The following is a 15,918-nucleotide window of genomic DNA, read 5'->3' as shown; positions in this document are numbered from 1 at the left end:
GATCCTGTTGCCCCACTGCCACACCAACTCCACCAGTCGAGTCCCATGACCAGCTGAGGAATCATCCAGTGGTTCCAGGTCCACCTTTATACCCTGGAAGAGTTAAAAACAAGAGAAGTGGGAGAGCTTGGGCTCCTGACATCACAGAAACAGGAAATTGTGTCCTTGGCTCAGTCCTGTGGGACCCTCAAGACTTTTGACCTGTGTACTGGATCCTGGGAAGTAAAGGGAGGATCTGGCTCATCTCAAAGAAGCAAACTCAGGCCAAGCTGGGAGGAAGGCCCGTCAGCACTGGTCAGCATTGATGTCCATCTGTCTGTCCAGGGCCGGGCAGTAGAAGGGTGGGAAGAACCGCAGGGAAGTGGAGAGGCTGTTTTTATAAGGAGACCCTCTGCATCATCAGGCCGAGCAGTGGGTGTCACCCCTGGCCCCCAGAAGGCATTGGGTCAGGGGAGGATGTCCGAGGGCTGTGGGCAGCAGGCTTGGCCTCAGGGTCTCTCTTGTTCCAGCTCCGGTTTTCCCCTTCGGCTCACAGCTTCCTAGAAAAGGACATAGATTCATCATTTCTGAGTCCCTTATCTAGGACCTTCCTCACACAGGTCCACTGAGGATGTCCCTTACAGCTTCACATGGTTTCGGAAAGTAGCCAGGCCGCTTTACAGCCAAACTGATGCACACAGATTGGAAATCTTGATTTGTACCAAAAGCCAGATAGGGGATTCACTTTACTATGCAAGAGTCCTTTGCAGCTCAGCAAATGGAATTCTCCACTGGGAGGAGATAAAGGCATGTTGGAAACATTAGTTTATAAAAGTTCAATTGATAACTTGTTTTTTCTTTAGGAAGGGTGTAGGGGTGGAGTGGTCTCCAGATTGCTCAGTACAGTTGTGCAGATTGTATACTACACAAGGGTGTGGTGCCATAAGACGATTAATTACCATAAGGCAATTCATAGAGTTATGTGTGTCTTTATATGTTATTTGTACAGTTTGCTAGCAGCTGCCAGTCAATAAAATCAGTATATTATAACAAATTTCCAGCTGCTAACTGTCAAGTTCCCCAGGATGGGGTGCTATTTTCTTAGTATACAAGGTGCTGCATAGTCTAGTGTTGACCTTGACTGTAACCAGAAAGGGGAAAAGTGAGAGAAGAAATGGAGCCAAATTGCCAAGACCCAGGGGTCACCTCAGCATACTAGTAGGATAGGTAGTATGTCCCGTCCAGAGACATTCTAGGGAATTCCACACCTCAGGGCAGCTGTATTCCTGGATCTGGCTGGGGTGAGGTCTATAGGTGACCCAAACTGTCTCGGAAATAGAACGCAGAGAGAAGTCGACTGGGTGGGGAACAAACCTGGATGGGAGAAAATGAGGAAGCTCATGAAAGGAGAAAGGAGACAAAGGGGGAAATCTCAGCCTCAGTTCCAATCCCTGACTGGGCAAGTCCCTTGTTCTCTCTGAGAAACTGGAGGAAGTCACCCACAGAGCCTTCCTCAGAGAAATGCTGGATGTGGACTTGTACATTCTTGGATAATTCTCAAATCTCCATAATTTTCAAATCCGTCAATCTGTTGCTTAAGCCCTGTGATGACTCCCTGGCACTGCACAGCAAGTCTGACCTCATTAGCAGGGCGCCCAAACCAGCTTCACTTGCCTTCTGACATGTCTTCAAGTTCACCTCCAGGCCTCTTCCTACCTCCATCTTTGCAATTGCAGTAACTACTTGCATGGATTACTATTTCCTGGTTCTAGGCCGTCCTACATGCCTGGAATATCCTCCTGCGTTCCCATCGCTAGTCTGAATAACTTCTGCTCATCCTCCTGCACTCCTCCAGGAAATCTTCCAAGACCCACCAGCTGATAGGAATTGGTTGCCTGTCCTCTGTACTTCTATCCTAAACCAGTGGTTCTCAGAGTCCAGCACCATCAGTCACCTGGTGGGCTATGAAATACACATTGCTAGGACCCAGCCCAAGTTTCTGATCCAGTGGGGTGGGGGTGGGCCCGAGAATTAGCATTCCTAACAAGCTCCCAGGCACCTGGGATCACATTTGGTGAACCACTGACCCAGGCAGATCTCTGTAACTGATCTGTGTACATGTCATTCTGCTTCCAGAGCAAACTAAAGGCTGATGTATCCCCAGTGCCTATCAAAAAATAGAGACTAGGCTCGGCACCTGTGGCTCAAGTGGCAAAGGTGCCAGACACCTACACCAGAGCTGGCAGGTTCAAATCCAGCCCGGGTCTGCCAAACAACAATGACAACTGCAACCCAAAAATATCTGGGCGTTGTGGTGGGCACCTGTGGTGCTAGCTACTTAGGAGGCTGAGGCCAGAGAATCACTTAAGCCCAGGAATTGGAGGTTGCTGTGAGCTATGATGCCATGGCACTCTACCCAGGGGGACAGCTTGAGGTTCTGTCTCAAAGAAAAAAAAAAAAATAGGGACTAAGTGAAAGTTGGTTAAGTAAATACAAGTTAATGAATATAGGGAGTGGGGAGAAAGGGTAGGGTAAATTCATACCTAACTGATGCAATGCACACATTCTGGGCAAAGGGCACACTTACAACTTTGACTAAAAATGTACAAAAGTGAATTGTGTAATCAAAATGTGGATATACCTTTAATACTCTGAAAATTTAAAAGGTTAATGAATACAAGCATGCTATGGAAGAAAAATAAATATAAGGTATTATATATTCAGGAGGTCAAAGTCAACTTTCGACCTGAACAAAAGATAAAACTGGGTATCTACCACGTGTCAAGCTCGATGTTTTGTACTTGCAGGTGGACTATCTGGACTATCTGGAGTATCCAGAAGGAAGCAATGCCCTGGAATGCTTTACTGCACATGAGGTTCTGCTGTGTGATTTTATTAGTGCCTTCACTTCTCTGAGCCTACCTCATAGGGTTTAAAGATAATTATATGTGAAACAGAGTCCTGGCTCATGGTATTAGTTCAGAATTTTTTTTCTGAATCCTAATCCTACCAGAAATACATTACCTGATCTACCAGACATTAAAGCACAGAAAAAGTTCAGTGGTTCAAATACTGTGCCTCTACAAGGGAGGGAGGGCATTGAAAAGATAAATAATGAAAATGAAAAAATCAAAATCTCTGCTCTACTTATGAAGGAATGGATGGTCAGATCAATGGAACATAGCCGTGAAAAGTTTGTCTAAAATACAGGTAATATTTAAGATCAGCAGGGGAGGGGTGGATTATTTAATAAATTATGTCAAGAAGACTGGCTGGCTATTTTAGGGGAAAGGCAAGCATGTTAGTTTTCACCAATCAGTTTGAAATTAAAGGATTGAGATAGGCCCACAGTCTTTTATCTGCCCCTGGAGGCAAATGTGTTTTGAATCCAGAATGTTTGAGATTTTAGAAAGAGAATGCTAATGCATTTATCACATTTTATAACTTCCCCCAGTGGGGCATGGGGAGCACCCTACAATGAAATGCATTACCATTTCTGCAAAATAGTATATGAAAATCCAGCTGGACGGATGGCTCACGCCTGTAATCCCAGCACTGTGGGAGGCTGAGGAGGGAGAATTGCTTGAGCTCAGGAGTTCGAGGCTCACCTGAGCGAGAGTGAGTCCCTGAATCATGAAAAAATGGAAAAACCCAGCCGGGTGCCCCGCAAACACCTGTAAAGCAAGTGAGAGCCTGTAATCCCAGCAGCTCCTGGAGGCTAAGGCAGCAGGATGCCCACAGCCCGAGTCTGAGGTTGCAGTGAGCTAGGACACCACTGCACTCGGCTCAGGGGCAGAGGGTGGGACTCTGTCTCAACAACAACAACAAAAAAGTATATGAAAATTCATACTAGGGATAAATAATGACATAAATAAACTCATGTCTGTACAGGTGAGTGGCCTTACATTTTTGCTTCCTTTAGAGCTGCTTCGATTTCAGCATTGCAGATAAGGGACACGGAGCCTGTGATGCTTCGTGTTGGTGAGCGTGTAGCGGGCAGATTCCCCTCCTCTCCAGTTCATTTGCTGGTAGGAGCCCAAAGCATTGTAATCCCCGTGAGGACGATTTGGCAACATACATCAAACTTTTCTCTGACAGACCTTGTGACCCAGAAATTCCAGTTCTGGAATGTATGCCAAGGGGATAACTTGGCATACATACGTGCACAAGGATGTGTTTATGAGGATATTTATTTAATTATTTATTTTAATATAGTGACAAGGTCTCACTGTGTTGCCCAGGCTGGAGGGCAGACAGGATCATTGTGCACTGGCCCCAGGCAGTCTTTCTACCTTAGCCTCTAGCATAGCTGGGGCGACAGGTGCATGCCATCGTGCCCAGGAACGAGGATATTTATCGTAGCAATGTTGACAATAGTAAAAAATTGGAAATAACCTAAATGTCCATGAATAAAGGACAGATTAAATCAGTAATAGCATATCTGCACCAATAGAATATTATAGATCCATTACAAATTTGATAAATCTATATTTGCCACAGAAAGAAATTGTAATATACTGTTTAAAGTTAAAAGCAGGCTTAAAAAACAGTATGAAGTGTATGATACCATTTTCATAAAAATTTTTTAGAAGGATATGTATGTTTGGAAAATGTGGAAGGGTCTTTACCCAAATATTGATACCTGGGTGTTGGGATTTCTGGAGAATTTATTTTCTATTTGATTCTAATTCTAAATTTTAAGATTTTTTTTTTTTTGTAATGAGCACATGTTGGTTGTAAAGCTGGAAAAAGCAATAAAATTGCTCATTCTATAAAGAGTACAAGCATAAAACAAAAATACATAGATGACATCTCTTCCTGTGATACTTACACTGGGCTAATGTAGGAATTACCCCATCCAGAATCATTGAAGGCGACTTCTTTGTGTCCCTCCTCCATGCATTCAAAGACCCCCTCTCTGCTCCTTTCTCCTGATGCTCCAGTCTTGCAACCAGAACCTTCCCAAATGTCCTATACAAGCCTGGGACATTAGGTCCTGACCTGTCTTTGTTATCCAGCTTTTACTCTAGCTTCTCTCCTCTTGTTGGCAGGGATATCAGCTGGGGACCAGGAGTTTGCACAGGACATGGATGTGACAGTGTCGCTTGTCATTGCAGTTTGGGAGGAAAAGAGCAGATTTCGGCTTGGCACCTATAGCTTAACCAGCTAAGGCGCCAGCCAGGTACACCTAAGGTGGCGGGTTCGAATCCCCAGCCCGGACCCGCCAAACAACAATGACGGCTGCAACCAAAAAATAGCCGGGCGTTGTGGCGGGCGCCTGTGGTCCCAGCTACTTGGGAGGCGGAGGCAGGAGACTCGCTTGAGCCCAGGAGTTGGAGGTTGCTGTGAGCTGAAATGCCACGGCACTCTACCCAGGGGGACAGCTTGAGGCTCTGTCTCCAAAAAAAAAAAAAAAAAGAGCAGATTTCTCCTCTTTCTGGATCACTCCTCCTTCTTCATCCCTAATATTTTTGGATTCTCTTTTCTACCCCTTACTCTGGCCTTGGAAACCCAAAGCCTGGAATTGCTTAATACCATCAGTTGGTAAATTGCCCTCAGGCAGTCTCATCATCTGTTCCATAAAAGAACACTCAAGACAACCATCTGCCTGGTGCAAGAGGTGTGACCCACTGGCAACAGTGTTTCCTGTAGCTTATGAATGTTTTGTTTTTTGTTTTCATCACAGCCTGCTTCTTTATTAAGCACCTTTATTTCTCGATGATTCATCGAGGAAGGTGGTTGTGGCTGAATTGCAGAGTTCCCACTGCCCTGCTATAGTAGGAAGGGAACTGGCTCTGGAACCAGGGGACCCGAATCTGGCCCTGGATCTCAGATAGCACGCCTAGTCCCGGGGAGGCTCCCCACACTTGCTGTAGGCCTGCCTAGCAGCCCATGGATAAACTTGACCCTGAGCTCCTAGAGACAGGGAAATGTACACTCAGAGGTCAAGGGAAGTCCTGGGGCTGGACACCAAGGAATAGAGTGAAAATAATCCCAGGATGGGATTATTGATACCATGTCCTTGGGGACCTCCAACTGGCCACTGGATGCTGCACCCTCCCTTTCCACCTTCAGTGTAGAAAGCGTCCCATGGGTTTGTCCCCCTTCCTGCAGCAGCTCTGGGAAGCTCTTCTCCACCGTCCTGCTTTCCTCCTCCATGTGTGCAGTTGCCCCAAAATCCCTGTGCCTACCAGGGGCCTCCACTTGGGACAAGAGGAAGCTGGAGGGAGGGATGTTACTTAGAATGATTAGAAATTTTTCTGACCAACAAAGGCTTGAAACAAATTAGAAAGCTGTGTAGACCTGTTCCATTCAGAGAATACTTTCATAATCCAGTGAAATAATTGCAGATGATACCTGTGTTGGTTTGTGTTTGAACTTGGCATTTTGAATACATACATGTGCCTTTAATGAAAATATTATGGGGGCGGCGCTTGTGGCTCACTGAGTAGGGCGCTGGCCCCATATACCTCGGGTGGCAGGTTCAAACCCGGCCCTGGCCAAACTGCAACAAAAAAATAGCTGGGCATTGTGGCAGGCGCCTGTAGTCCCAGCTACTCGGGAGGCTGAGGTAAGAGAATCACCTAAGCCCAAGAGTTGGAAGTTGCTGTGAACTGTGATGCCACGGCACTCTACCAAGGGCAATAAAGTGAGACTTTGTCTCTAAAAAAAAAAAAAGAAAGAAAGAAAATATTATGGTTCAGTAAAAAAGTAAAACTTGGGGCTGGGTGTGGTGATTCGAGCCTGTAATCCTGGAATTTTGAGAAGCCAAAGTGGGAAGATCACTTGAACCCAGGAGTTCAAGACTACAGTGAGCTTCAACCTGGGTGACAGGGAAAGACCCTGTCTCCAATAAATAAATGACTTTCTTTATATAAGGCTCAAAGTCCAGCAAATTAGTAGGTTTTATTCTTACCTTTTGTCTAAAGTTAGATTTGGAGTTAACTGTTGAAAGTCAGAGATGGGGTTTGATTCCTATTTTGATATTGCCAGAGCCTAGGAGCATATCTGGCTTTTAGTGGATGCTCAATAAATGTCGACTGAAATCAATGACAACGTAATACAGTCCAAACACTATAAGAAGCAGGCCTATGTTGATCAGGGATCTTAGCTATAGGCTGGCACCAGGTTGGAGGTACATGTGTTGAGGGTCACATAGGCACTTGCATGTCTAGTTTGGCATTTGAGTAGAGTCTACTCAGAAGCTGAGCAGCAGCTAGTTAACTTCTGGGAGTGTGTAACCACAGTCCTACTTCTTACTGCGTGCTGTTACACACCCTGCCCTCAGTGAGGCAGTTTACACAGATGACCGCATTAGACTCTCAGCTTATGAGTTGGTATCATGGTCATCTTACAGATCAGGACACTGAGGCTCAGAGAGACCAACTATCCTAACCACGACAAGCTAAGCGAGACCGAGGCAGACCAGGAATGGTGTGTGGGGTGTGTCTGACTCCAAAGCCTAAGGTCCCACCCCTCCTCTACTTGGTGCAGTCTCCTGGCAGACATTTCCTGGAGCTGCTCCTCCCTGTGGGATTTGAGAAACATTAGTCATGCTCACTGCACTTTGCTGCTTGGCTTTTTGGATTTTGTATGTCTCGGGAAGCCTTTTCTGGGGCAACTTGTCTTTTGTTTGTTCCTCTTGAAGACCTTATTCACCCAGTTTGATTCTTCAGCAGGGCTCTCCCTGGGCAAAGAGACGAAGAAGATGGTTCGTTATTGGCCTGTCCTGGGCGCTCCAACCAGGGCCCTCCCTGCTCAGCTAAGCTGTGGCTGTCAACTCTGAGCATCGGAGTTCCCTGGCAAACTTTTGTTTTTTCTAACAATGAATATTTACCTAAGCAACATCATGCCAACTAGCCAAGTGAAACTCAAGCTTTTATACAGTCATATGTAAATGCAAAAAAGTTAAAATCATGTGAACGAAATGCATAGTTTATGCCTAAGCTCAAAATTATTAAATTTATACAAACTCTTTCAAAAAGTTTTATAGTTAAAATTACACTTAATGTGGGAAGCAGGTAAATTTTAACATGTTTGATGTGATATGGAATACAAACGTCAAAAGTAGGAATGGCTCAGTCCCTGCTCTTCAGCCACCACCAGAGCAGTCCAAGGGCAGGGAGGAGTGAGGTTGGGGGTGGGATTGTAGGGGCAAAATACCCTTGACCCACCCTCTGATCCCTTGCAGTGCCTTCCACTGGCTGAACCAATTAGCATTCAGTCATCAAGGGAGCCCAGGTAATATAGTCCCCAGGAAAGTTAAAAATATATAGATCTCCAAGCCCTCTTGAACTTATTATAAAGATGATAACAGAGTATATATTGCACAATGTAGCAATTGATATGCATTATAAAAATATTTCCTGGGGACTGTTTACAACATTAGGTCTTTACCATGCTGATAGAAAATAATTTGGAACAAGAGAGGCCTTTGATAGAGTCCCTCCATTCACACCATGCCCCCGTACTCAAAAAAGGGGCATGCCAGTGTGTACAGGAGGGAGCTAATTAGAACAACACCCTCAACATGGACACATCCCCCTCACCGAACAAGAGGAAGGGGGCGGTTCAGGAGACAGAAAGGGGAGGACTGTAATCACATGAAATAGGAAAGGATCCCAGGGCTACTAAAGAGATGAAAAGTACCACTTAGCTGGACCTCCTTCCCCTTCCCAAGAGAAATAACATGTTTCCAATAAAGGAAAAACTTACATTACATAAGACTTGCTGATGGTTTCCCTCGTGTTAACCAGAGGCACTGCGCTTTTTTGATTTGTGGAGGTAAGGGGTGCTAGAGCCAAAAGTAAAATACAGGACACATGAGCAAAATGGGGGGGGGGGTATTTAGTCATTCTGAAATAACAATAGTAAGTAAGCTAGAATATTTAAAACCGGTACAGAACTCTCTGGTTCTCAGATTCTCCTATTTCCAGCCAGAATTGTGTTGTTGGGTAGACATAGGCCAGAGTATCTGTGGAAGAAGAGCCGATGTTGACCCCTGAAGCAATGTGACAGATGATTCCCTCACAGAAGGCACCATGTTAGAACATTTTCAGGAAAATCCTTTGGAAGAGGCTGAACTTTCTGTTGCATGATTTATAGAATGCTTTTTTCTTTTTTCTTAGAGTAAAGAATATTAATAGTCTTACGATAATTGTTCTTAAGTAAGCCCTTTGCATATTCTCAGTGAGTATGGGGATACTTCATATATGGATGTTAATATGTAATTATGTAATGTATGTAAATAAAAGCAATATAAAACTTATTTAGTTTTCCCCACCTGGAATTTTTTGTTAGGAAACAGATGTTCCTAGATCTCCCAAATCTATTTGTAGTGAGGCTGGTCTCCTTATTTATGATTTTTTTCTAGGGCTTTTCATAATTCTCCTGTCCCCCAATACCACTGTGGCCATGACTAATTGACGGATAACACTACATCTGGGGAGCTCTGCCCTGTCTAACTCACATAGATGGATGAGGCTGTTGAGGCCACCTTATAATAGGATTTCTCAACCTGAGTGCCTGCTCTTGATGTTATGGGTTAGATAGTTCTTCACTGTGGGGTTGTCCTATGCATTAGAGGATATTCAGCTGCATCCCTGGCCTCTACCTGCTAGGTGACAACCAAAAATGTGTGCAGATGTTACTAACTTGTCTCCTGGGAGGCAAAATCACTGGGAGTGAGGAATGCCAACTCTGGGCCCAGGGTTGCTCGGTACCTGGAGACGCACAGCTTAATGCCCAGATGTGAGTATGGAAATAAGCAAGCATGTAAAACACAAACAGTTGGCCTGACCAATTTCTTGACTCTTAAAATCTTGATATTTTTGTCTCATTGTAATTAAAAGAATCAAAGTACTATTTGATTCTTTTAATCCTCTATTCGAGAGGAAGAGAGATCACCCTTGACTTGGGGCAGATCCCAAAAGGAGGAGACCTTGCTGTGATGTTTATCATAACCATGGGAATTTGGCTGATGGACCATGAAGACTCTGCAACCTGGCTTCAGTCCATCTCCCTCTGTCTCCACCCAGACCATCCATGGTGGTCACACATATGTCCTCTTCATCCTAAATGTACCTTACACTTTCCAACCCTGCACCTGAGCTCGCAAATGAACTAAATCTGGAATGCTGTTTCTACTCCATCCCATCCAAACCATGATTATTCAAATCCTGCCCATTTAAAATCACCTATAACCTCCAAGAAGCCTTTCATATTCTCCAAGAAAAAAGTGATCTAATATTTTCTTTGAATACCCTCCAACTCCATGTTTTTGTTAACTATATAGTATTTAATATTTCTTGTATTTTTAAGGTTAACATCCATATCATCTCCTCTATGGGAGAGAATTCCAGAGAGTACAGAGTTGAAATGCTCCATCTCTCTAGAGGAGCCCTTCTCAAACTATCTGCAGCAATGAACAATTTTTAAAAAATTTGATTTGTGGCTGGGTGCCTGTAGCTCAAGCAGCTAAGGTGCCAGTCACGTACACCTGAGCTGGAGGGTTTGAATCCAGCCCAGGACTGCCAAAACAACAATGACAATTACAACCAAAAAATAGCTGGGTGTTGTGGTGGGTGCCTGTAGTTCCAGCTACTTGGGAGGCTGAGGCAAGAGAATTGCTTAAGCCCAGGAGTTGGAGGTTGCTGTGAGCTGTGATGCCACCACACTCTACTCAGGGTGACAGCTTGAGGCTCTGTCTCAAAAAAAGAAAGAATACAAATTTGATTTGCAATTTTTTTGAGACAGAATCTCATTCTGTGCCCTGACTAGTGGTGTCATCACAGCTTAATGCAATCTCTGACTCCTGGATTCAAATGATCCTCCTGTCTCAGCCTCCTTAGTAGGTGGGACTACAGCCACCTGTCACCAAACCTGAATAGTTTTTTTCTATTTTTAGTAGAGATGAGGTCTTGCTCTTGCTCAGGCTGGTCTCGAATTCCTGACCTGAAGCAGTCCTCCCACCTCAGCCTCCTGGAGTGCTAGGATTACAGGTGTGAGTCACCATTCCTGGCCTGCAATTCTATAGACTAGTACTTTTGTAAAATACAGTGCAAATGATTAGTAAAAAATGATCAAGCTCTTAGGTCTTGTGGCAATATCTTAGTGCTGTAAACATTTCTAAATACTTATGCTCAGTCCCTACACTCATTCCATCATGAGCTGGGAATAAACAATTCAGGCGCTGCTCTGGTCTGCAGATGACTCTTTGCATAGCACTGCCCAGCACAGTAGCTTTCACAGTAAAACTCTACTGTGCAGTGGTTATCAAATGGGAATGGGCAAAAGGATCACCTGGAAGCTTGCAAGAAAGGTCAGACAGCTGGGCCAAGGTCCCAAAATTTGTGATTTATTTATTTTTTTTTTAAATGACAGGATAGAGTTAATTGACAGAGAAAGATTGATAGCATGATTGATAAGCCAAAAGAGGGGCAACAGAACCTCCAGTAGCAGAGGGGGAAATCTAAGCCCAAACTTTGTTATTTAGTAGGTAGGGGCTCAGCATTGTCATTTCCAACAAGTTCCAAGATGATGCTTTTGCTGCCAAGGGAGGGACCACACTTTGAGAACCACTACACCAGGGAATGAGCAAATGTCAATGACACTGCCCCTTGTGGTGGCAGCCTGTACTACAAGAGGCAGAGCTACTGTAACTTCGATTTACCCCTAAAGCAGTGATTATCAGCCATGATGGTGTTACACACTTACCAAGGGCTCCAGACATAAGGACACCGTGAGAAGACAGAAGGGTCCTACCTGGGAACTGTCCTGGGTCCTCCAAGGGTGGCTGTGTAGGTGATGATGATGTCAGAGGTCTAATCACAGCTGAAGGACCCAGGGATGATCTGGGTGATATAGGTGTCTGGGTGGGTGGGAGTCTGGGTGGTGATCCAGATGGTTGTACCTGCTGCTGAGGTGACACAGGTGACAGCCCAGGTGGTGTGAGGGGCATTGGTGAGCCAGGTGGTGAATGCATAGCTGAGAGTGATCTGGGTGGCCAGTCAGCTGGAGAATGTGGCACTGATGAGGCGAGTGGCAATGCAGGTAACTGCTCAGATGAAGAGACAGGTAGTAAAACAGGTGACTCCACAAGCCACTCACAGGTGGGAGCTGGTGTTTGCACAGGTGGGGACACAGGTGGAATATGGCCACCCTTTCCATCCCCTTTGGGAGCCCACTGCTTATGAAGTTCTGTAGATCCTTCCAGACTGGGCTGCTGTGACTGGAGGCTTGGCTGACTGAGTTCGCGGTTCTCATTGCCAAGGGCGAGTTCTATCTGGCAGTACACTTCTACCCGGGGGAAGATCACTCTCTTGGAGGGAGAATTAAGGTAGGCAGCATCTAGGAGAAACAACAGCATGGGGTCACAGGTGGCGCTTCTAAGCCCTGTGTCAGCACTGAGTTGCGAAAAATGGTTTCCCATGTTGTTTTCAGAAATAGGATTGGTGCTTTTCAATGGCCTTTTTAACCTATGAATTTATAGTGAGTAAAACCAATGGTGATGTTTTTGGCCTCCTGGAGCTAGAGTGGGGAATCAGACATTGCCCACCCAAATAATCTGAAGTTTTAACTGAAGCAAGTGCCAAGAAGGAGAGGCACGTGGTACTAGAGAGGAGGGAAGCTTCCTTGAGGGAGTGGCAGTGAGCTCATAAGGGGGCGTGGTCCAGGATGGCCAGGTGGAACAGGGAGGAGCGCTTGGGGGCCGGGGACACCCACAAAGACCACAGGAGGAGGAGCCTGAAAGGTCAGAGGTCACTGTGGCTGGAGTAGGGGTGGGGGCTGGGGTCTGTAGTGGGACAGGGGGCTGAGGAGGCCACGGGGCCAGATGACATAGGCGTTTATGGGCAGCAGTGAGGATCCTTGGTCCTATGGGCAGTGTTTTTGTGGCATGACTTTTAGGCAGGGGAGGTGCTGAGCTGACTGGTTTTGAGAAGGTCACTGTGGCTATAGAGGCTCACTGAGAAGGGCAAGAGGGGATCCAGGCCAACCTGCCAGGTGCTGCTGGGTGGTATTTGGGGCTCAAAGATGGGAGGGCATAGAAAAAATTAGCAGATTTGCTTTAGGAGGTAAAACAAATGAAAATTAATGATGAATTAACTGAGGATGGGGGTTGGTTTGTGGCTTGCATGGGCTGTGGATGTTGGTGTCATTTCCTGAGAGGGTAACCATGGAAGGGGACTGGGTCTGGGAGGAAAGGGAGAGCACAGATTATAAGTTTGTTTGGGGACCTGTTGAGTTTAAGGGACTTGTAAGATGTTCAAGGAGAGATGACAAATAGGAACTATGTGGGTTTGAATCTCAGAAGAGAGATCAGGGTTAAAGATGTGTAATTGGGAGCGCCACACCAGTGGTGACCAAAACCAGGGTAGTGGCTTTGGTTGAATTCACCTAGGGAGGAAATGCAGAGTGAGAAGGGGAAGGAGCCAGGATTGAGCCAGGAGAGCCTGAGAGCAGAACACAGGGCAAGTTCTCTAAAAGAAGGAAAACTGGCAGTTTGAAAATTGCTAGTAAGGATCCAGTTGAGAGTGGGAGGTTGGATCTATGAGAGAAAGGGAATAATGACTCATTGGGGGACACTGAAATGGGGAAGGGTCTGAAGCACATGTGAATGGGTGGGCTTTAGGCAGGAAGAGAAATGCTTCCTCGGTGTGCTAGGACGCAGGGGAACAGGAGGAGGTGAGTCTTCATATTTGGTAGTAGGGAACCTTCCTCTGATGGCTTTGATTTTCTCTTGAAGCAGGAGGTAGGGTCCTCTGCTGGGGAGCAGGGAAAAGTGGAAGGTTTGAATTGACAACTGCAGAGGATGAGAGACGACGTTGACAAGAGAAATATAATGTGATTGCTTTTTGTGTAGAAATTGACAAACTAATTCTAAAGTCATATGCAAATCCAAAGGATCCTAGACTCGCCCAAACGATTTTGGAAAAGAACAGAATTGGAGGACTAACATTACCTGGATTCAAGATTTACTATAAAGCTACAGTGATCAAATGTGATGGGATTTGTGTAAAGATAGAGAAATCTATCAAGGTATAAGAAAAAAGTCTGGAAATAGATTCATAACATATATAGACAACTGATTTTAGTCAAAGGTGCAACAGAGAAGGATAGTCTTTTCAACAATGCTGGAACAATTGGATATCCAAATGCAAAAATAAAACAACCACCAGGAAAAAAACCCCAGACCCTTTGACTTATGCCTCATGCCATATCCAACCATTAACTCAAAATAAGTGATTAATAAATGGAAAAACATGGCTTGGCACCTATAGCTCAAGCAGCTAAGGCGCCAGCCACATACACCAGAGCTGGCAGGTTTGAATCCAAACAACAATGACAACTACAACCAAAAATAGCCGGGTATTGTGGCGGGTGCCTATAGTCCCAGCTACTTGGGAGGCTGAGGCAAAAGAATCGCTTAAGCCCGAGAGTTTGAGGTTGCTGTGAGCCGTGATGCCACAGCACTCTACCGAGGGCAACAGCTTGCGACTGTCTTAAAAAAAAAAAAATTTAAACTTCTCTTTGGAAGATGCTGTTAGGGGAATTGAAAAGACAGATCACAGACTGGGAGAAAATATTTACAAATCATATTTCTGATAAAGGGCATTTATCTAGACTACATAACATCATTAAAAGAAAACAAACAATTCGATTTTTATAAGGGATAAAGGAACCAACTGAAAGGGCTTCCAGTGGCCAAAGCTCGAACAATTTAAGAAACAAAATAAATAAAGTAGTACTGAGTAATAACCCAAAGTATAAAATAAATATCCAAACCGGTGCAATGGCCCATGCCCATAATCCTAGCACTTTGGGAGGCTGAGGCAGGAGGATGGCTTAAGGCCAATAGTTTAGATCACCTTGGGCAGCATAGCAATACCCCATTTAAAAAAAAATTAAAAATTTAGCGAAATATAGTGTTGCACACCTGTAGTCCCAGCTCCTCGAGAGGCTGAGGAAGGGGAATCACTTGAGCCCAGGAGTTCAAGTTTGCAGGGAGCTATGCACCACTGCACTCCAGCCTGGGTGACAGAGGGAGACCCAGTCTCTAAACAAAAAAAAAAAAATTAAAATAATTATCTGTGAGTTCATAATGATGTAAACAAACGATTTAATAAGCAAACATATCAAGAAGAATAGAGAAACTTCCCATGCGGAGGAATTCCAAATAATTTATGTGGATACTTGGCCCTTAAGGAAGTGGAACATAGCTCCTCATTCCTTAAGTGTGGACTGCAAATAGTGACTTCCTTCCCAAGACTCTGATAAGGACAGAGGGAGAACAGAGTAACTTCACAGTAGAGAAACCTAACAAACACTCCCTCAGCCAGGTGATCAAGGTCCTCATCAGCAGGGATAAGTCATGTTGATGGCATGTGCCCTTGATTTGATGTCTCTTTATCTCTGTGACCTTCCTCCCAAACACTCATAATCCAGGCTGATCATGAGGAAAACATCAGAAAAACCCCAACTGAGGGATGTCCTTCAAAATACCTCCTGGTAGTCAAAGCTGTGAGGGTCACTAAAAACAAGAAAAGTCTGAGAAATTGTCATGACCAAGAGGAGCCCCAGGAGGCATAACAACTGAGCGTAATGTGGTTAAATAAAGAAATCAAATGACTTGACCATGTGTGGTTAAATAAATAAATAAAACGTATGTGGTGTCCTGAATGGGATCCTGGAACAGAAAAATGACATTAGGTAAAAACTAAGGAAAGCTGAATAAACTATAGCCTTCAATTAATAATAACATATCAGGCTCGGCACTTATAGCTCAACCGGCTAAGGCTCCAGCCACGTACACCTAAGGTGGCGGGTTCGAATCCCCAGCCTGGACCCGCCAAACAACAATGATGGCTGCAACCAAAAAATAGCTGGGCGTTGTGGCGGGCGCCTGTGGTCCCAGCTACTTGGGAGGCGGAGGCAGGAGAC

The 15,918-nt window shown here is 45.0% G+C and overlaps 1 protein-coding gene across 2 annotated transcripts in view; it reads right to left on the bottom strand.

Moving 5' to 3' along the window:
- Positions 1-7,536: 7,536 nt before the first annotated feature.
- Positions 7,537-15,918, bottom strand: part of PNPLA1 (patatin like phospholipase domain containing 1) — a 42,916-nt gene continuing 34,534 nt past the window's right edge. For both annotated transcript variants that reach the window (XM_003789144.1, XM_012804727.1), the window contains exons 6-9: positions 11,743-12,327; positions 10,661-10,681; positions 8,695-8,773; positions 7,537-7,666 (exon numbers count right to left, since the gene is read on the bottom strand). In XM_003789144.1, coding sequence (XP_003789192.1) covers positions 7,537-7,666; positions 8,695-8,773; positions 10,661-10,681; positions 11,743-12,327 — 815 coding nt within the window. The remainder of the gene's footprint in view (positions 7,667-8,694; positions 8,774-10,660; positions 10,682-11,742; positions 12,328-15,918) is intronic.

Source organism: Otolemur garnettii, unplaced genomic scaffold, assembly GCF_000181295.1.
Source record: "Otolemur garnettii isolate 467f Iridium unplaced genomic scaffold, OtoGar3 scaffold00031, whole genome shotgun sequence".
Taxonomy (NCBI): domain Eukaryota; kingdom Metazoa; phylum Chordata; class Mammalia; order Primates; family Galagidae; genus Otolemur; species Otolemur garnettii.
This window is presented reverse-complemented; position numbering and strand designations above follow the sequence as displayed.